This window comes from Pelophylax lessonae (assembly GCF_965119305.1).
Source record: "Pelophylax lessonae genome assembly, chromosome: 1".
Lineage (NCBI taxonomy): Eukaryota > Metazoa > Chordata > Amphibia > Anura > Ranidae > Pelophylax > Pelophylax lessonae.
The window spans coordinates 560,437,510-560,459,029 of NC_138768.1; the positions used below are offsets into that span (position 1 = coordinate 560,437,510).

The 21,520-nt window shown below is 42.0% G+C and overlaps 1 protein-coding gene across 10 annotated transcripts in view; it reads right to left on the minus strand.

Annotated features, from left to right (window-relative positions):
* The window catches only part of MAST3 (microtubule associated serine/threonine kinase 3), a 365,799-nt gene that overhangs the window by 69,588 nt on the left and 274,691 nt on the right, over positions 1 to 21,520 (minus strand). For all 10 annotated transcript variants that reach the window (XM_082260641.1, XM_082260640.1, XM_082260635.1 and 7 more), the window contains 5 exons: positions 20,976 to 21,054; positions 17,832 to 17,989; positions 16,676 to 16,751; positions 4,524 to 4,733; positions 656 to 757 (listed from right to left, as the gene is read on the minus strand). In XM_082260641.1, coding sequence (XP_082116767.1) covers positions 656 to 757; positions 4,524 to 4,733; positions 16,676 to 16,751; positions 17,832 to 17,989; positions 20,976 to 21,054 — 625 coding nt within the window. The remainder of the gene's footprint in view (positions 1 to 655; positions 758 to 4,523; positions 4,734 to 16,675; positions 16,752 to 17,831; positions 17,990 to 20,975; positions 21,055 to 21,520) is intronic.

A 21,520-nucleotide genomic window follows, 5' to 3' on the forward strand; every position in this document is an offset into this window, starting at 1 on the left:
CTTCTTAACAACATTGTCCCTTACTTGTTTGGAGAGTTCCTTGGTCTTCATGGCAGTGTTTGGTTAGTGGTGCCTCTTGCTTAAGTGTTGCAGCCTTTGGGGCCTTTCAAAAAAGGTGTGTATAGATAATGACAGATCATGTGACACTTCGATTGTACACAGGTGGACATCATTCCACTAATTATGTGACTTCTGAAGGTAATTGGTTGCACCAGAGCTTTTTATGGGCATCATAACAAAGGGGGTGAATACATACGCACATGCCAATTTTCTGTTTTCGATTTCTAAAAAATAGTTTTATGTATATATTTTTCTCATTTCACTTCACCAACTTAGACTATATTGTGTTCTGATCCATCACATAAAATTTAGATTACCAAAACATTGAACTTAAGGGTGTAATGTAACAAAATGGGTAAAAAATACTTTTGCAAGGCACTGTATATCATACTTTTCTGAGATTAGTAAAAATTACATAACTATGAGTACTACAAAAACCAGGATCTCTGTGATGCCCTACTAAGACAACTGATCCAGATTTTTTTTTTTAGAGCAATTTATTTACATAGGCAATATTTCGTTTTACAACATGAAAATATTACTAATGAAGAAGTTGCATGTTAAAAAATTTGTATAAAAATTTGAACATGCTTACCAGACACTCAAGCAATCTTGCAGGTCGGGCAATAATCATCAGTAACTTTCTTACAAGTTGGATAATAAATGCGACTTCCTCACTCTCTGAACGTTCATAGGCCTGGAGAAGAGAAAACATTTATGATGAGCTGGAAAATATTGCTATTTCTATCACATTTGCACCCAGGCATTGCCTACTGTCTAATGTTACAGACCAGGAAAGGAAAAAAGAGGAGAAACAAATAGTACAGTGGAGGTATGTTTGATAAGCCTGCATTATTTTAGGCATTTATGTAACTGTACAGTGATCAAATACATCTATATGAAAACTGCGTATGATAATTATTTATGTGCTCTTGGCTGCAGCCTGCTTCTGATGGAGGAAAAATCTTCCAACATGTCCCTTCGACAAAGGTTGATCAATGTTCAACTTCTATCGAGAGGGGACGGCCACAGACATAAATTGAAATTCGACCAGTTCCTGCTAAACTGGCCATATTTTGGTCAGTGTATGGCCAGCTACAAACGCACTGCTCCCACACCACGCCCCTTTAAGTCAAGAAAGCTAAGCCCAAAAAGGTATAGAAAAATGCACTGCAAACTCCGGGCTAAACGCAGCACAAAACACATGCAAACCACATTCAAGCGCACACCAAGCGTGCTTCAAATGCAAGTAAACATGCGGTAAACAATGCGATTATGTGCAGTTTCTGGTGTGAATGGGTCCTTTTTGACTGAATGTTTACATGCGTTTAAACGTGTTTTGCATGTAATTGCACTGCGTCAACAGTGCATTTGACTATATGTATTTGGGCTTGGGTTTCTTGGCATAAAGGGGCATGGAATGGTGCGGTGCGTTTGCAGCACGTTCCCTGCATTTGCAGTGTGAAAAAATGCAGCATGTTCTGTTTTTTTTTTTTTAACGGAGCTGTACTGCACTGCAATGATGTGAACTATGCCCACAGGATTACCTTGATATTGGGCTGTTTATGCAGTTGGAGTGTAGTTCAAAATGCATCCCACTGCGTTCGGTGTGAAAGGGCCCTTAAAGTACAGAGATTTTAAGGGGAGAAATGCATGGGTGTTTCGAAAAGAAGTGCGCAGATGCAAGGACATTCAGTAAAGGGGTGGTAGAGTAGCACTAGCAGAGCAATATGGAGTGGATACCCTAAAGCAATGATGGCGAACCTTGGCCCGCCAGATGTTTTGGAACTACATTTCCCATGATGCTCAACTACACGTGCCAAGGTTCGCCATCACTGCTCTAAAGGCACCCTCAACAGACCAGCAGCACATAGATATGTGATGGTTAAAGACAGTAACTAAGAGTCAGTTTAGAGGCAACATTTTTTTCAATAAATACTCTGCAGGGGTCTCTTTGCCAAAGTACCTGACAGCCATGTTTCTCCACTTTCAAAAATGAACGTTTTATTTAACCACTTAAGCCCCGGAGGATTTGGCTGCTAAAGGACCAGGGTTTTTTTTGCGATTTTTTACTGCGTGACTTTAACGGACAATTGCGCGGTCGTGCGACGCTGTACCTAAACGAATTTGACGTCCTTTTTTTCCCACAAACAGAGCTTTCTTTTGGTGGTATTTGATCACCTGTGCGATTTTTTGATCACGCGCTATAAACAAAAAAATAGCGTAAATTTTGCAAAAATAACAATATTTTTCACATTTTTTTATATGAAATTCCCCAAAAAAAAAAGTAAAAATCAAAATCTTTTAACATTTTTCGGCCAATTTGTTTTATGCTACCTATGTTTGGTAAAAAAAAAAAAAAATCGCAAAAAGCGTATTTTGATTGGTTTGCGCAAAAGTTATCGCGTTTACTAACAAAGGGAAAGATTTTTGTCATTTTTGGTGTTTTTTTTTTTAACGCGTAATGGCGGCGATCTGCGATTTTTTTTTCGGTACTGCGACATTGCGGCGGACAGATCGGACCCTTGACTGACATTTTTGACACTTTTGGGGGTACCAGTGACATTACTGCAGTAATCAGTGCTATACATATGCACTGTTACTGCAAAAATGACACTGGCAGGGAAGGGGTTAACTTTATTGGACAGGGAGGGGTTAAGTGTGTCCTAGGGGCGTGATTCTAACTGTGTAGGGACATTCCTATTGGTGTAAAAGCAAAGATCAACCGTTCTACATAGTAGAACGGACAGATCTTCACTTTTACACAGGGAGAACTGACAGGCAGCTTGTTTACACAAGCTGCTCTGTCTTTCTCCCTTCACAGGAGCGATCGCAGTGTGACTGGCGGACATCGAGTCCGCCGGTCACACGCACTGACTTGTCTGTGAACGAGCCGCGGCGGGCGCGCGCCCGCCCGCGATAGGCTCGCAAGTCAGTGACAGGCGAGTGACGTACCGATACATCACTCTGCCTGGCCGGGGCTGACCGCCGCAGTATATAGTCGTGCGGCGGTCGGCAACCGGTTAAAGTGGTTGTATACCTCAGACATGAAATATCAACAAAGCATACCCCTCTAACCGTGTACTTGTCTCAATTAAGAGCACAAAGGTGTTGATTTACTAAAACTGGAGTATGCAAAATCTGGTGCAGCTCTGCATAGAAAACAATCAGATTCCAGTTTTTTTTGTCAAGCTGATTGGCTACAATGCACAGCTGCACCAGATTTTGCACTCTCCAGTTTTAGTAAATCAACCCCTATGTGTCACTTTTGTCTGCTGCTTCATTCCTCGTCTATCAGCATGAATCACTTCTGACAAGTTTTGCTGACAAGAGAAAGATGGAGACAGGGGGAGCACAGTCTGTGATTAAGAGCCTCAGCTTTGGTTATGTGGGCTGAGTGAAGGGGGTGTATCCCTTCCCTCCAATCAGCTCTTAGAATTCTCCTCACTTAGCTCTGCAGTGTGTAACCTCAGCTCACTGCCCCCTTTTTTCGAAAACTCTCAGACAAGCTGTATATTCAGCGCTTTGAACGAATGTAAAGAAGACTGCAGATAAACCGGTACAACCTACGCAGGAGAATTTGTGTATCACCTGAGGCCTGTCACTTTACTGGGTATATGTAAGTTTACAACCACTAACTTTGCAGGTGAACATTTTACATCTAATGCTACATAACTATTTAACTTCTACCCTCTGTCATACATCTCAGATGCAGATGAACTTACCTTTACACTTAAGCAGCCTAGTTAAAGCCTAAATGAGTAGGCCGAGTAGAACCTTGACCCTTATGTACAAGGGTCAATGCTCCTTGGAAGTGAGAAGAGAAGTTTGCCTGCATCAGTCTTCTAGATAATGGTAGAGGCTGTTACTTGAACAAGTATCCTTAAGGAAGCCATTATTGATTTAAAGAGTACCTGTACTCAAATAGAAGTTTCTATGCAAATCTCAACCAAGGATCATCCTCTGCACCTCTGTACTTGCCAATCACTGTGATGGGTATCCACAATGTTATAGTAGGTAAAGGAGGAAAGAGTGAAGCTCAGCCTACGCACGAGCATATGAATGTGCCAGCTATGATACACAGCATATTATCAGCCTTTATTGGAGTACACAGGTATGCCTTAACTTTACTGCATCTGTATTATACTGTATTAAAAACTCACATCTTGTTCTGCCCTTTTCTTCTGCCCCCCCTCCCCCCACTCCATGTTACTCCCCTTTTGTTGCTGCAAGACCCAACAAGAAGGCATGGAATAGAACTTGTATTACTAGATATTATAAGCAGCCTCGGGATCTGAACTTAATGCATAATGGTTGAATTGTCATGGTTCTTGTCCTATCTGCTTACATTATCCTGTACCTTCTTGATTCATTGTTCGTTTTGGATAACATGTCTTGCATTGTGAATATTGTTCAATAATAAAAATGTATTAAACCAAAAAAAAAAAAAAAAAAAAACTCACATCTTGTAGCATCTTTTCCAGCTTTTCTTGGAGCTCCACAAAGTATCGGGAAGTAACAAGTGCCCCCTTTGATTTGTCAAGGCAGTCTCGAGCCAGCTCAATGATCTGGTGATGAATGAAACCTAAGACACCATCAGCCAAAGGTAAAGTGCGATTTGGGCATAAGTTTGTAATGACATCCTGAAGTCTCTCTTCCATCTGTGCGGTTGCCTAAAACAAGGTAAACATAGTCCATATTACTAAGCGGAAGGAACTGCATAGATTCCCACATTCATTAAAAATTTGGGAAAATAAAAAAAAAAAAAAAAAAAACTTTTAAACCACATAAGTGTGTTGTGGTACCATTAATTTTGATTAGCACCCCAACGCAAGGTTACATACTATCTTGATATGTCGCAGTATACTGCATTGGGACAGTGCTTTTTTGGCCCGTTATGGTACTTTGGCAGCCAATTCAAATGAACGTGCTGTCTTAACACAATGTGTTAACGAACAGCACTGGGCTAGAAAGGTGGAATAGGGCCCTAAATTCCCTACGATACATTTATATATTGTGGGAGTATTTACACACTAATGCACTACAAATTTCATAGAGGAAAGCACAAAACATCAGTTTGCCGTGACCGCAATTAATGTGCAGCTATTTGTTAGAAGAAAGTCAGCCTGTCACACACTGCTATTTGGGGATCACCAAAAGCTATAGAAATGCTCTACTAGCACGGAACATAAAAATAACAGCATGTACCCCAAAAATATGTTACCACTAAAACCACGTTCAGGAAGTGGATAATGCTGAGAGTGTATTATGGTGCAATCTGGGTCTAGGCTTGTATAGGCTAAACTCAAACTCCCTCTGGCCTTATATACCAGTATCAAGTAATCAGATACCCAGCATGGCAAGTCTCAAAACTGAACTTGCTGTGAAACTGCAATTTTGTACCCAAAATGGTCCAGAGGTGTTGCTTTGAAAGCCTTTACAGCTTGTCAGTTTAGAGTTAACGGTGAATGACAGCCCTAGAAATATTGTTCTCACTCCAACATTCACAGTGCTAAGTAAAATGTGTAGTTCAATTTTTGCTTTGGTGCCCCTGCCGCATCCAGTTATATTCTTATGACAGTGTTATTAGCCCTGGCCAGTTCTCTGTCAATTTCAGAACACCTACTTCCCAAGTTATGGAAATGAGGAGGGGCAAATGCTCTGTAGATCTTACACACTTCCTGTCCTAGAGTGACAAAACATTGCTCCTCCATAGATATATAGTACAGGAAGAAGCAGTTGTCACTATAGAGTGTAGTAGGTTCACAAGATAAAAAAAAAAAAGGGGGAGAATGCCTGAAAAAAGAAAATGAATGCAGCCACCACATCCAAGGACTGGTAAGCTGCTATTCAGTACTGTAAAAGTTGTAGGCAGGTGTGAAAAAATAACAAAAGGTGTATAATGAGAATCGGAAGGAGGCTCACACACACTAGCAGGTGTGAAAAAATAGCATAAAGAATGCTTTCAGAGATAGAAATATTACTTTATCAATTAACAAAATGAGTAAAAAAAATGTAAATGAACAGAAGAGAAATGCAAATCACATCAATATTTTGTGTGACCACCCTTTGTCTTTAAAACAGCCTCAAGTCTTCCAGGAACACTTGCACACAGTTTTTGAAGGAACTTGGCAGGTAGGTTGTTCCAAACATCTTGGAGAACTAACCACAGATCTTCTGTGGATGTAAGCTAACTGAAATCCTTCTGTTCCTTCATGTATTCCCAGACAGACTGGATGATGTTGATATCAGGGCTCTGAGGGGGCGAAAACATCACTTCCAGGAGTCCTTGTTCTTTACGCTGAGTATAGTTCTTAATGACATTGGCAGTGTGTTTGGGGTTGTTGTCTTGCTGCAGAATACATTTGAGGCCACTCGCATGTCTCCCTGATGGTATGGCATGATAAATCAGCATTTTCGTGTACTTCTCAGCATTGAGGACACCATTGATCCTGACCAAATCTCCAACTCCATTTGCAGAAATGCAGTCCCAAACTTGCAAGGAACCTCCACCATGCTTCACTGTTGCCTGCAGACACTCATTGTGCCACTCTTCAGCCCTTTGTAAACTGCCTCCTGCTACAGCCAAATATTTCAAAAATGTTGACTCATCAGTCCAGAGCACCTGCTGCCATTTTTTTGCACCCCAGTTCCTATGTTTTCATGCGTAGTTGAGCCGCTTAGCCTGATTTCCACGTCAGAGGTGTGGCTTTTTGGCTGCAATCCCTCAATGAAGACCACTTCTGGACAGTAGACAGATGTACCTCAGCCCCACCAGTTCTGTGCTGATGGCACTGCTGGACATGTTCTGGTGTCAAAAGAAAGCATGAGGAGTCTTATCTGCTGAATTCATTTTTCTTGGCCGACCACTGCGTCTACGGTCCTCAATGGTGCCCGTTTCTTTGTGCTTCTTCAAAAGAGCTTGAACAGCACATCTTGAAACCTCAGTTTGCTTCAAAATCTTTGCCTGGAAAAAACCTTGCTGATGTAGTATAACTACCTTGTGTGCTCAGTCTTGCCATGGTGTATGACCTGTGACATGAAACGGTCTTTCACAACCTCACCTTAGTAGCAGAGTTTGGCTGTTCCTTACCCAGTTTTAAGCCTCCTACATAGCTGTTTCTGTACATGACTGTTTCAACCTACATATGAAATTGATGATTATCACCTACTTGGTATAAATTAGTTATTCATACAACTGACTCTAATCCTACAAAATCCCTGACTTTGTAAAAGTGTACAAACTGTGCAAGTGAAAGAATTGATGCTATTTTGAAGCCAAATGGGTAGTCGCACCAAATATTGATTTGATTTAGATTTTTAGTCCGTTCACTCGCGTTGCATTTTGAAATTTGACAAAAATAAACAATTAAAATATTTTTGAAAGCATTTTTCCTTTACAGCATTTCTTTACACCAGCCTAAAACGTTTGCACAGTATGTTTTATAAAATTTCTACCCTGGGTTTAGTCTTTACCCGGTAAGATTTAAACTCCAGCACAACACTTTCCCCCTTTATCCCTCCCCCAGAACACACACTTGTCTCCCTACGCATCCCTCCACTAGTAGATACACATTGGCCTTTCCCCTGTACTCCTTTCTCCAACATGCCCACATTTCTCTTTCCTCTGTATCCTTTCTCCAGCACACCATCTCCAGATTCTCCCCCCAAAGACTTCTCAGTCTGCAGTCACACATTCCAACCGGACTGCATGTTCAAAACGATCCTTTTCCTCCCAATAAGACTTTGTACACTGACCTCAAAAACAGCACTCAGAATGAAGCTAAGTTTGGCAGAAGTCTCTGCCCCTCTCTGCAGAAGTTTCTCATTGCTTTCTATTGTGTTGTCCACATATTTGCCCCGTCATACGTCTGGCATCCTCTATTGAACATACTACACATTGCCATGCCCTCTACACTTTTCTCCTGCACTTACTGTCCAATGTCACGCCCTCAATACTCCTCTTGTTGACATATTTCCCATCTGTAATACCCTCCACACTCTTCTACTGCACATTATCCTCCACACAATACCCTCTACTTCACTCTCCTGACATACAGCTCACTAGGGATGGGCTCCGGGGTGTTCGGATCGTACCTGCCAGGAAGCCGTCACTGCACACCGCCAATCATACATAGGCAGCGAGGCATTTCCTGGCCTGTAGCTGCACATACACATGCTACCTACGATTGGCAGTGTGCAGTGACTGCTTCCGGGCGGGTAAGATCCAAAAACACCGCTAATCGAATAAAACTGCCCCATTAGCATTATTAACCAGTGACACCGAAGAGGAAGTGCCTGTATCTTCGGTTCTGGTGTCCAGCGTAGTCCTAGGAACAATGGGAGGAGCAGAAGTCCACTAACCAATCCACCTCTAGGCATACTTATTTAAAGAGAGGCTTGGCACGCACAAGCCACCCCTACCGAGGAAGACGTTGGAGCCATATGCTCGTCGTAACGTGTATAGGGGGGCGGAGCTTGCGTGACCGACGCCAAACATCTCTCGAGTGACACACGCTATTATTGCCATAACAGTAGGCACGGTGAAGTGCCCTGTACATGTGAGTAAACTTCTATTTTCCTCAATAAAGCCTGATTGTTGAAACGGAGAGCACTATATTTTCCCTTTTATATTTTGCATCGCATGTCCCGTGTCTTGAGACCTCCGGAGGTGAGAGGCTGGAGTGTCTTTCCAGGAGTCTGATATCCTCAGTATATGCTTTTGCTGGCCCGTCTGGGTCCTTTTTGGAGGTGAGAGGCCAATCTAGCAGGTGGAGGGATTTCACAGATTGGTGTGCACTTTTCACCAGATTGCATTTCTGATTTGGACACTTGGACACTAATGCACATTTATTGGATTTTGAGCACAATCACAGCTTGTATGGACTTCAGATATTGATTATATTAACATCATTTATGTTTATTGGTGCATGTCTGGCGCAGCACATTTTTTGTATTCATTTTGATTTATTGTGGGATGTGAACACGATTGGTGTATGCTGCCGGCTATATATGTTTTATGCACAGTGATATTTAAGCACTTTTTCAGTACATTATTCACGCACAGTGTTTTTACCTATTTTGAGTGTTATATCACATATTTGGTTTTGCGCTGATAGTTTTTTGTTATATTTGATCCAAAAACACACCTGAGTCCATCATTACAGCCCGCTCACTTCTTTAGAACTATTGTATCCCTAAACCTTTCCTGTCCTGGAATGGGCACATTTTTTTAGCGTATACACAGACACACTAAGGATTCTCAATCAACCCTTTCCACACTACTCTGCACCCATATATTACTTCTAGAAAACGTTTTCATATAAAACAAGGATTCTTGGTTTGCCCATATAGAAATACATGTTCAAGCTGGTCAGCTGCATTAAAGTGATCTATTTGATGCAGGGATACTGCATTATTAAAACTTTAAATAAAGAAAAACGTATAACCTAAGGCTAAAGCTATTAAGTCCATCTAGTTGAATTTTTATAGACTTCCCTTTATTAGATGCTCTGCTAGATTTTTACCGAGCACTATTCTCTCAGACTATTTTGTGTCGTGCATTCTATTCAGAGCGCTCCAAGTAAACTGCATTGTATAATATTTACTACTTTCCTCCATACTTGTGCTACACTATGTGATTGCCAATTGCATAAGCTAGAATTATTCAATGATTGACAAGTATACCAGTGCTATGTAAGAGGATTTTTTTTTTGTACTTGCAATATAATTCTTCACTCCCACATTTAGTGAAGGACAAAATAGTTAGGTGACCACTGGGAATATTGCGGCTTACAAGACAATCTGACACTAAGGGGTAGAGCTGCGCGAATAATCGTTAAAAAAATTGTGATCTCGATAAAAGCAACCAAAATGGCTACCTTTTGGGACAAGGTCATCAAAGGAACTAAACAAGTTTTAAAGGGAAGACTCTGTAAGGCTGAAGGGACTATGTTAAAAGCCAAGGTCAAGGGAGGACTTTACATGATAAGCAACATTACATACCCTCTGAACAGCTGGGAATCAAAGAATAGTTTGTCAGCAGCCAGTAGCAAAGAACCCCCAAGGTTGAAATCTGATTGCATTTGTCACCAAACACTTATCTACTCCCATTTTAAGGGATTGAATCCAAGGATAAAAGAGTGAAGATTAAAGCCCAAAGAATCACACTACCTTGCAGGTATGGTGTTAAACCTTCTAAGATGTTTACTTGCAGGTACTAAGCTTGTAGGCAAATTCAGGCAAACCCAGTGTCTCAGCACTTGGGCTTCAAGTCATGGTTTTAAAGCAAGCCAAATGAGAAGCAGGATGCAGTACTGAACCCTGTGACAACCGCTTTGGTCAAACTCGAAGATGCCATAAGATATCTGCGAGAAGACACCCAGATCTGCCCACATAGCCTTTTTGAGTCAATCTGGAGCTATGAGGATGATGGGGATACCATCTAACTTAATCCACCAGAAAACTTGGCACAGAAGCTTTACCAGGGAAACACAACGATCAGATTGCAATAATCCCACGGAGCCATCAGAGTGTCTCCTGCAAAAGCTAGTAGATCCTTTGATTTTGCCACAAATTCCTCAATTTTTCTACTAAAACAAGACGCCATCAAATCTAGGTCCAGAGGCCCTCAGCTGACACACACGTCTAAACGCATCCTGGTTAACAAATTATTTTGACAAAATCCAGATGCTGACAACTTAGGAAGACCTCATGCCAATTTGCTATGTTGGGAATGTGCAGTGCAGAGAGCCAGTATTTGCTATTCCACTCAGCAGGGAATGTATTTTATATCCCAAGCGGTTGAGATGTCTGTGGCATCCTGAGAACTTGCATTTGCCAGTGTGGACTGTACCTAAACTAGGTGCATTTCCAGAATGTCTGTCCAACAAAGAAGAAAATGGGATCACTGAAATTTCAGCATGATAGCAAGTCTGGATTCCTCCAGGATTCCACCAGCGAGTGACCCTGTACATACAGTGCTCGACTTCATTCAGAGATACATGCATCTGCGGTGATGATGTACCACTGTGCAGGAAGAAAGATGAATTTCTCTGTCCAAGGAAAGAAGCAATTGTCTACTTTGAAAAGAATCTCCCCAAAGGGTCCAGATTTGAAATTGACAAATCTTGGTAAAGTGGCTTGGAGGACCAGGATTTCTAAAGATTTAAACTGTTGGCAAAAGGTAGAGCTGGTAGCTTATGAAAACTAAAAAGAAAAATCCAAGGGAAATTATACAACTACTTGTATGCAGAAAAGGAAGGCATGTTCTTCTGTTGTGTATTGGCTTTTCAAGTTTAGGTTATAAAAGTACCTTTTACCTAGCATCTTTGCTGATCTTATCGGTGTTAAACCCCCCACCCCCCCCCCCCCCCCCACCACCAGAACACACTGGTCAGAGTTTGAAGCCATTGGCTGCAGGCGCTAATCGGATGCCAACCGGCTGCTGGTTTTCCAGCATGTGCCATGAGAACGACTTCTGTTTGATTAGAAGCTGTGCACACAAAGGCCAAAAGTTAGCCGGTCACTGCCGAACTGACCGTTTTTGGATGATTTTTGGCCTGTGTGTATCTAGCAATAGTCTGTGCCGAAGAATGATGCTCATTCTTTTTTCTTCGCCTTATTAGTTTTTATTTTTCCCCCCAAAAAAGCAGTAGCCCAGACGTGTGCCCTAGGAAAGCCAGATTTTTTGTTGTCCGATTGCCCTGTGAAGCCTATGATGCACATGATTTCCAAATTAGGTTGTTGGAGATAAAATTGTCAGATATGGTATTTTTTAATGAACAACATTAAAGAAGTCTCAGTAGACTTTTAATATTTTCTATTTACAGGCGGTTCCCGGGTTACAAACAAGATAGGGACTGTAGGTTTGTTCTTAAGTCGAATTTGTTTGCAAGTCGGAACAGGTACATTTTTTAAGTGTAGCCCCAGCCAAAAGAATAATTTTTTATGTTTTTTGGATAGCATAGGGAAGGGTAAACACCCCTGTTCAGAAGATGTCATAGGGACAGAAAGTGAGGGGACAACTGGATTTTGAAACTTTTGGGTTGCTGTGGAAACAAGGATTAGTGATAAAGCTTCAGTGGAGACACCTTTTTCCCATGAGAACTCTTACAGGAGTGAATTTCCCTTCCTAGGGCTAGATTTCTCCTCAATTCCTGTTGTCTCCCTCCGTTTGTAAGTTGTATGTTTGTAACCCGGGGACCGCCTGTAATCCTTTAGAGGACCCAAGTGCAGAAACACTTGGTCCTGTTGAAATTTGTTCTGCCATTGGCAAGCAGGGTGGTCAGATAGTGCATCCCTTTTCCATGTCCGACCACACTGCTAGAAAGATCTGGGGATGGATTTGTGAGTGACAGCACTGGTATCCAGCAGAAAGGGCTGCTAAGGACACCAGCGCTACCATTTACCCACAATATGTGGCTTTGTGTGCCTAATTGCAGCTGTTTGTACACATACACAGCCCAACTCGATAGATCACAGCCCCGCAGCGCTGAGCAATCGTTCACTTTTGTGAACAATCAGCGCTGCAGGGCTGTGTATTTGATCAGCCAAGGCTGTGTATGTGTACAAGCAACCAAAGATGAAAACGCAGTCGCAGAGACGAGTGATCTTTTTGTTATTCAATGGCTAGGGCAGCACTGATTTTTCCATCATACTAGTAAAAAGGGCTTTTTTTTCCCCTCAGAATAAGTGCAGGAACTCCCCCTTTACCAGTCACCCCTTGTCTCCACCCCCTACCCACCTCCTGCACTATTCCTTGGTTCAACCCCCTACCCATCTCTCAATACTGCCCCTTTTGGATAATACAGGACCAAGTAACAGTTGTGGTACTAAGTAATTTGTATGGAACTAGTTAACGATAAAAAGAAAAGCAGTGAAATAGATCCCATGCAGCCAGCAACAATAGATCCCCCCCCCAGCAACAATGGACCACCGGCAACAAAACACCTCCTCCCCCAGTAACAAAAGATCCTTAGCAGCAATAACAGATCTCCCTGCAGCCAGCACCAACAGACTCTCCAGCAGCCAGAAACAATAGACCCCCCCCAGCAACAAAATATCCCCTCCCCAAGCAGCAACAACAGATTTCCCTGCAGCCAGCATCACTAGATCCCTCCCAGCAACAACTGACCCCCAGCAAAATAAGACCCAGCAACAGCAGATCCCCCACCAGCAACATAAGACCTCAGAGTTCCCCACATTTCCGCCGAAAAGAAAGCCCTGCTAGTACAGTGAGGGAAAAAAGTATTTAATCCCCTGCTGATTTTGTATGTTTGCCCACTGACAAAAATGGTCAGTCTACAATTGTAATAGTAGGTTCATTTTAACAGTGAGAGACAGAACAACAAAAATATCCAGAAAAACACATTTCAAAAAAGTTATAAACTGATTTGCATTTTACGGAGTGGAGTAAAATAAATATTTGACCCCTTTCGCAAAACATGACTTCGTACTTGGTGGCAAAACTCTTGTTGGCAATCACAGAGGTGAGATGTTTCTTGTAGTTGGCCACCAGGTTTGCACACATTTCAGAAGGGATTTTGTCCCACTCTTCTTTGCAGATCCTCTCCAACTCATTAAGGTTTTGAGGCTGACGTTTGGTGACTCGAACCTTTAGTTCCCTCCACATACTTTCTATGGGATTAAGGTCTGGAGACTAGCTAGGCCACTCCAGAACCTTAATGTGCTTCTTTTCAAGCCACTCCTTTGTTGCCTTGGCTGTGTGTTTTGGGTCATTGTCATGCTGGAATACCAATTAACGACCAATTTTTAATGCCCTGGGAAGGAGGTTCTCACCCAAGATTTGATGGTACATGGCCTCATCCATATTCCCTTTGATGCAGTGAAGTTTTCCTCTCCTCAGAATAGAAAAAAACCCCCAAAGAATAATGTTTCCATCTGTACGTTTGACGGTGGGGATGGTGTTCTTGGGGTCATAGGCAACATTCCTTCTCCTCACAACGCAGCGAGTTGAGTTGTTGCCAAAGAGCTAGATTTTGGTCTCATCTGCCCACAACACATTCACTCAGTTCTCCTCTGAATCATTCAGATGTTCATTAGAAAACTTCAGACATGCCTGTACATGTGCTTTCTTAAAAGATGATAAAGGAAAAATGGCCACAGAGGACAGAGAAAAGGCGGAAGTGTTAAATAATTTATTTTCTTCAGTCTTCACAAAGGAATCGGGGGGCTACACGAACCCAGCTTGTAAGGCCGAACTAAATAATACACCTCAGGAAGTGCCGCCATGGCTAACAGAGGATAGACTTAGAGCTAAACTAGAGAAACTTAACATAAATAAATCCCCGGGACCGGATGGCTTGCACCCAAGGGTTCTTAATGAGCTCAGCCAGGTGATTGCCAGACCATTATTCTTGATCTTTAAGGATAGTTTACAGACAGGTATGGTGCCAGCTGATTGGAAAAAAGCCAACGTGGTACCAATATTTAAAAAGGGGCCGAGATATATCCCGGGTAACTATAGGCCGGTCAGCCTAACATCAGTAGTCTGCAAAATTTTGGAGGGGATGATAAGGGACCACATACAAGACTTTAGTAATGAAAACGGTATTATAAGTAGTAATCAGCATGGATTCATGAAAAATCGTTCATGCCAAACCAATCTATTAACCTTCTACGATGAAGTGAGCTGCCACTTAGATAAAGGTAAGCCTGTGGATGTGGTGTATCTGGACTTTGCAAAGGCCTTTGACACCGTTCCCCACAAACGCTTACTGTACAAACTAAGGAAGGTAGGTATGGACCATAAGGTGAGTACCTGGATAGAGAACTGGCTCCAGGGGAGAGTCCAGAGGGTGGTGATTAATGGGGAGTACTCTGAGTGGGCGGGTGTGGAAAGTGGGGTCCCCCAGGGTTCTGTCCTGGGACCAATCCTGTTTAATTTATTCATAAATGATCTAGAGGAGGGGATATCTAGTACAATCTCAGTATTTGCAGATGATACTAAATTAGGCATGCCAATATCTTCTATGCAGGATGTGGAAATCTTGCAAGCAGACCTGAACAAAATAACGGGGTGGGCAACTACATTGGCAGATGAGGTTTAATGTAGAAAAATGTAAAGTAATGCACTTGGGGGCCAGTAACCAGAAAGCAAGCTACTCACTAGGGGGGGAACCTCTGGGTGAGTCTAGGATGGAAAGGGACCTGGGGGTACTGGTAGACAACAGGCTTGGCAGTGGCATGCAATGCCAAGCTGCCGCAAGCAAAGCCAACAGAATACTGGGTTGTATAAAAAAGGGGATTCACTCCAGAAATAAAGAGATTATTCTTCCACTCTACAAAACTCTGGTCCGGCCACATCTGGAGTATGCTGTCCAGTTCTGGGCACCGGTCCTCAGGAAGGATGTGCTGGAACTGGAGAAAGTCCAGAGAAGGGCAACAAAAATAATTAGGGGAATGGAGGACATCAGCTATGAGGAAAGACTACAAGCACTGAACTTATTCTCTCTGGAGAAGAGACGATTGAGGGGGGATATGATATCAATGTACAAATACTGTACTGGCGACCCTAGCATAAGGAACAAACTATTCAGAGTAAGGGAATACAATAAGACACGTGGCCACTCACTAAAACTTGAGGAAAGGCGGTTTAACCTTAAAGTGCGTAAGGGGTTCTTCACTGTAAGAGTAGTAAGGATGTGGAATTCTCTTCCACAAGCAGTCGTATCAGCAGGGAGAATTGATAGTTTCAAAAAACTATTGGATGGACACCTTAAAGACCACAACATACAGGGGTATACAATGTACGGTTAGCAAACACACACACACATCATAGGTTGAACTGGATGGACTTGTGTCTTTTTTCAGCCTCACTAACTATGTAACTTAAACAGGAGAACCTTGCAGGCGCTGCAGGATTTCAGTTCCTCACCATTCTCATGATCACTGAAACTCTATGAGGAGAGATCTTGCATGGAGCCCCAGACCGAGGTAGATTGACAATTATTTTGTGTTTCTTCCATTTGCGAATAATCCCACCAACTGTTGTCACCCTCTCACCAAGCTGTTGGCGATGGTCTTGTAGCCCATTCCAGCCTTATGTAGGTCTACAATCTTGTTCCTGACATCCTTGGACAGCTCTTTGATCTTGGCCATGGTGGAGACATTGGAATCTGATTGATTGCTTCTGTGGACAGGTCCCTTTGATACAGGTAACAAGATGAGATTAGGAGCACTCCCTTTAAGAGAGTGCTCCTAATCTCAGCTCGTTACCTGTAAAGAAGACACCTGGGAGCCGGAAATCTTGCTGATTGATAGGGAAACAAATACTTATTTCACTCATTAAAATGCAAATCAATTTATAAAACTTTTTTATAATGTGTTATTTCGGTTATTTTTGTTGTTATTCTGTCTCTCACTGTTAAAATAAACTTACAATTAAAATTATAGACTGATCATTTCATTGTCAGTGGGCAAACATACAAAATCAGCAGGGGATCTAATACCTTTTTCCCTCACTGTAAAAAGAGAAGGGACCGGGCTCAATGCTTTAACTCACCCCCAATCCCATAATTTCTTTGTTCACAACAGACTGCTGTTTTAGGGACTCTAAGAGGCAATATAATACATGAGCTTAACATACAATTACCTTTGGAAATCGCTCCTTATAAACATGATTCATCATAATGATCTCATTATCAAAGTTTCCTGATGCTCGACCAGGGCTGAAAGACATACAAACAGATTTCTTAATGAATATAGAAAATTATTCATATCTATTGCTTAATTTCCTGTTTCAAACTCTTTATTTCTGTTTCCTTTGTAAAGAAAGAATTATTGCCTAAATAAGCACATATTCACACACAAGAAATCTGTGAAGTGAATTCACCAAAAAGAGTCACAAATTTATGTTTCAAATAAGCACAACAGCATTAATGTATGTATTGGGTTTTTAAAAAAAAAAAAAAAAAAAAAAAAAAAAAAAAAAAAAATCGATGCTGCAGCTGTCCCATGTCAGCCATAAGATCAAGAACCAAGCGACCACATTACTGCTGCTCAGTGCGAAGATCAGTCACCACTCTCTGCTCCTTCAGTGGATCGTTAGGCTGGAGAGAGGGTGGGCACAGCTGGCTCTGGCTCTCAGCTGCATACTGAGAGCTGGAGTCAGCTGTCAATCAGGCAGCTGGATGAACCCCAACAATATTGTCAGTATCCTTCCACAGCCTGGAGTAGCTCTGCCATGTGAGTTGACAGAGGGAAACCGCCTGCTATAAGCTGACTCTGGGTCACAGGAGAGCAAAAGTAAGTACCCACCTGTGGCCCACAAGAGAAGTTTGGAAAAAAAAAGCCCTCTCTTTTGACTCATGTACATACTATACATCAGAGCACCTCTCTAAGCATTAGAAAAGCATAGTAAAAAGTGACGCACAAATCTGTAACTTTGATTGAGGACATGTTTTTAGGATTTATTGGAACATACAGTATAAACAAACCAATGAAGCAGTGTATGTACAGTACATCCAATATGAAGTCAAGTAACATGGAAAACATAAAAAAAGGGAGAAAGTCAGCAGTGCAAAAATTTTCTGTAGTTACAATGATTATACTGTATGGAACGACTGTGAGTCTGGATACGTCTACTGTTTATACAGCAGTCAGAAAATTAACTAAAAGATTTTATCTACATAAAGAATACATTTACTAAACTGCATTAGTTGCATTGCTTTTACTATATTTTTGTTCAAGGTTTTCTATACTTCAAGTGTAAATTGATTTTTAATGTTTGTACATTACAGTACTCTCACCTGAGGCTTCGTGAACGAGGCCGCATACATGGTGGTTGCCTTCCTTCTTCATTGCTAACGCTCTCTGTGCTGCGGAAGTGCTTGGAAAGAAAATGCAGCTCATCGGCAGTGGGCTGGTAGGGTAGTTGATGCAGCCTCTCTTGAGAAGAGGAGGAAGACTGCAGAGAGATAAAGAGAGACATTAATGCAAACAGTGATGTTGCCTACTTGGGACACCTGGGATACAAAAATCATTAGAATACACAAAACAAAATGTATAAGCCTGGTCGCACTCATAGGGAGTCAATAAAAATAACTTTAAATGCACATTTAATTGTTTCGATTTGTCTATGGAGTCATATAAATGAAGATTACTGGGCACAACTTAAAGAGGAAGTAAACCCTCATAAAAAAAATGAGGAAAAAAAAAAACCTGTAGACAAAGGCATAATGAGCTAGCATGCATCGCATAGTAGCTCATTATGAAATACTTCCCTTAAAATGAAGCCCCCGCAGTGCTGCCCGCTCAGCGACAGGGCGGCCGACATGTCTGGCCGTCCTGCATCCTCGTCCTCCGGCCATCTGATTGGCCGGGGGCGCGATTACATCACTCCCGCGGGACAGATATATTCATACTTGACATGAGGCTGGGAAGCCTTGAAATGTATAGTCATGCCCCCCTCCTGGTGTCTAAGGATATACAGCTTCCCCATGCTGTCGAAGAGTCTCCTGCATCTTGTCAGACCTGGCCTGCCACAGTGTTTATACTTCATGGTCTGAATTAACACTGCCACCTCAGGGATGACAGTTTTACCTGGCTGAGGCTGATGTGATATGCAATTTTTCTTTTGCCAACATGTGAGCTGCCATTTGTCTTTTTTCAATTAATAAATATGCCTTAATGCAACATATAGATTGCACCCTCTGCTGTTCCTTTTTTCAATTGGTCTTAGAAATTTTCTTCAATCTCTGTGAGTGTAGTGGAATTAACAGGGGTTAAACCTTGGTGTACCAAATAGGACATTAATGAACACTTGCTTTGTATTCATATAGTGTATTCTTCTGGTGGAGCACATATTACACTTTGTGTGTCATTTTTAAATTATTGTTTACAATACAAATGAAGATTTATTCACAAACTTTCCAATTAAAGCAGAACTTCACCTAAAAAGAAAAATCACTTCTCCTCCAAGACTATAGGAATATATATATATTTATTTATTTTATTTTTTTTCTGGGAGCAAGCACCTATTTCTGATAGGTACCTGCTGCTCCCACTACTACTCTGCTTTCCATACATTACCAAAAGTATTGGGACACCTGCCTTTACAAGCACATGAACTTTAATGGCATCCCAGTCTTAGTCCGTAGGGTTCAATAGTGAGTTGACCCACCCTTTGCAGTTCTTGTAGTTCCAGTGAAGGGAACTCTTAAGGCTTCAGCATACCAAGACATTTTGGAGAATTTCATGCTCCTAACTTTGTAGGAACAGCGTGGAGATGGCCCCTTCCTGTCCCAACATGACTGTGCACCAGTGAACAAAGCAAGGTCCATAAAGACATGGATGAGTGAGTTTTGGGTGGGGGCGGGGTCCCGGGGGAGAAACATGACTGGCCTGCACAGAGTCCTGATGCTCATCCATGTCTTTATGGACCTTGCTTTGTGCACTGTTGCGCAGTCATGTTGTCCAAAATGTCTGGATATGCTGATGCCTTAAGAGTTCCCTTCACTGGAACCTCAACCCAATAGAACACCTTTGGAATGAATTAGAGTAGAGACTGCAAGCCAGGCCTTCTAATTTACATCAACGCCTGACCTCACAAATGCACTTCTGGAAGAATGGTCAAACATTCCCATAGACACACTCCTAATCCTTGTGGACAGCCTTCCCAGAAGAGTTGAAGCTGTTATAGCTGCAAAGGGTGGGCCAACTAAATATCGAACCCTACGGACTAAGACTGGGATGCCATTAAAGTTTGTCTGTGTAAAGGCAGGCGTCCCAATACTTTTGGTAATATACAGTATGTTAAAGGTTTTAAGCCTGAAGATTATTTTAAACTCCCAAAACAGTATATAATGTACAGTACTATTAAGCAGAGACCCTGTAGAATAAATTGGATTGCAATTTTGTTGTGTCGCTCGATAGTTACCTATTTTTTATTAAATCTATATCATTAGTAAAAAAAAAAAAAAAAAAAAAAGACACTCAAATTAATTTTAGTGCACACAAATACAATACCAATTTGTGTAAAATATAAAAGATGAGGATGAGTAAATACATTTTTAAAGAGATATCAGGGTTTTCTTAGAGCCCTAAGGTCACCTTATGGAGTGACAGCAAAGCAATCTGCAAATACAATTTATTTGTGGGATCTTCTGCAACAGTGTTGGAAAATAATTTTGACTGATGCACACTTACTGAGAATCGACACCCGCAGCCGCCAGGGATGGTTTACATCCCATGTCGCAGGTTCTCCATCTCCTGGCTGCACCTGCACAGTAAAGCCCCATAGAAATCTATGGGTTTTGTCTCCTGGCCAGGACACAAGACAGAGGCACCCCACAAAAGTCTATGAGGTTCTATTGCACATGCAAGGACAGGGCAAGAGGACATATGGCATAGGATGTAAACAATCCCAGAAGGCTTTGGGCATTGGATCTCTGTAAATATGCATTTGAAAAGGGTGGGGGGCGCTCTGTTAGGTCAGTGGAGGAGGGGAATACAGAGTTTGGGGTTTATTTACTAAAGCGAGAGGGCAAAATTAGTCACAATTCTGCAGAGAAACCAATCCACTTCCAGGTTTTATAGCTAAAGCTTAAACAAGCTGAGGTTAGAAGCAGATTGGTTTCTCTGCAGAATTGTAACAAATTTTGCCCTCTCTAGCTTTGGTAAATAAACCCTTGTGTATGAAAGTGCACCTAATCTTTAATGCTTTCTGAATCTCTGACTCAGAATTAAGTATAAAGATAAGACTTTTTCTGACACTCATTTACAGTATGCTTCTTCCAGGTCTGACAGACTTAAAATTATTGAAGCCAGGCACAGCTGAGCAACTAGCTTTTTCCAGAGGCCCAGCAATGCAGGCCCCTAAACTTTCTCATGACACAGTCAATTTAGGGTCTGAAAAATGCCTGATGTCTTTAGAATATGTATAAGTGATTTACCGAAAGAGTGGAACTTGGAGTATTGGTACCATATCCAGATGATGGCAAAGATGCCAAGGACCATCTACGTCCATCAGATCTAAGACAAAGAATGAAAATGGTTACAAAAGTTTCTTAGTTAACCACTTGCCGACCGCCGCAGTAAATAGCCGCTCCTGGGCAAACAGACGTAGGGCTACATTGCTAGCCCAGGAGCCTGTAGGGGGCGAGCGCGGCCCCCACTCGTTCACAGGGATCCCCGCGCGTGTGACCGGCGGCTCCAATGTCCGCCGGTCATTCGCGATCTCCCGCTGGAGAGGGAGAAAGGCAGACGGCTGATGTAAACACAGCTGTCTGTTATTCTCCCTGATGTAAGTGCAGAGACTATACGATCCTGCTATGTAGGATCGTATGTCTCTGTGGTTACATCACAAGCCACACCCCCCCCACAGTTAGAATCACGCCCCTAGGGATACATTTAACCCACTGATCACCAATAAAGTTAACCCTTTCCCTGCCAGTGTCATTTTTACAGTAACAGTGCATATTTATAGCACCGATTACTG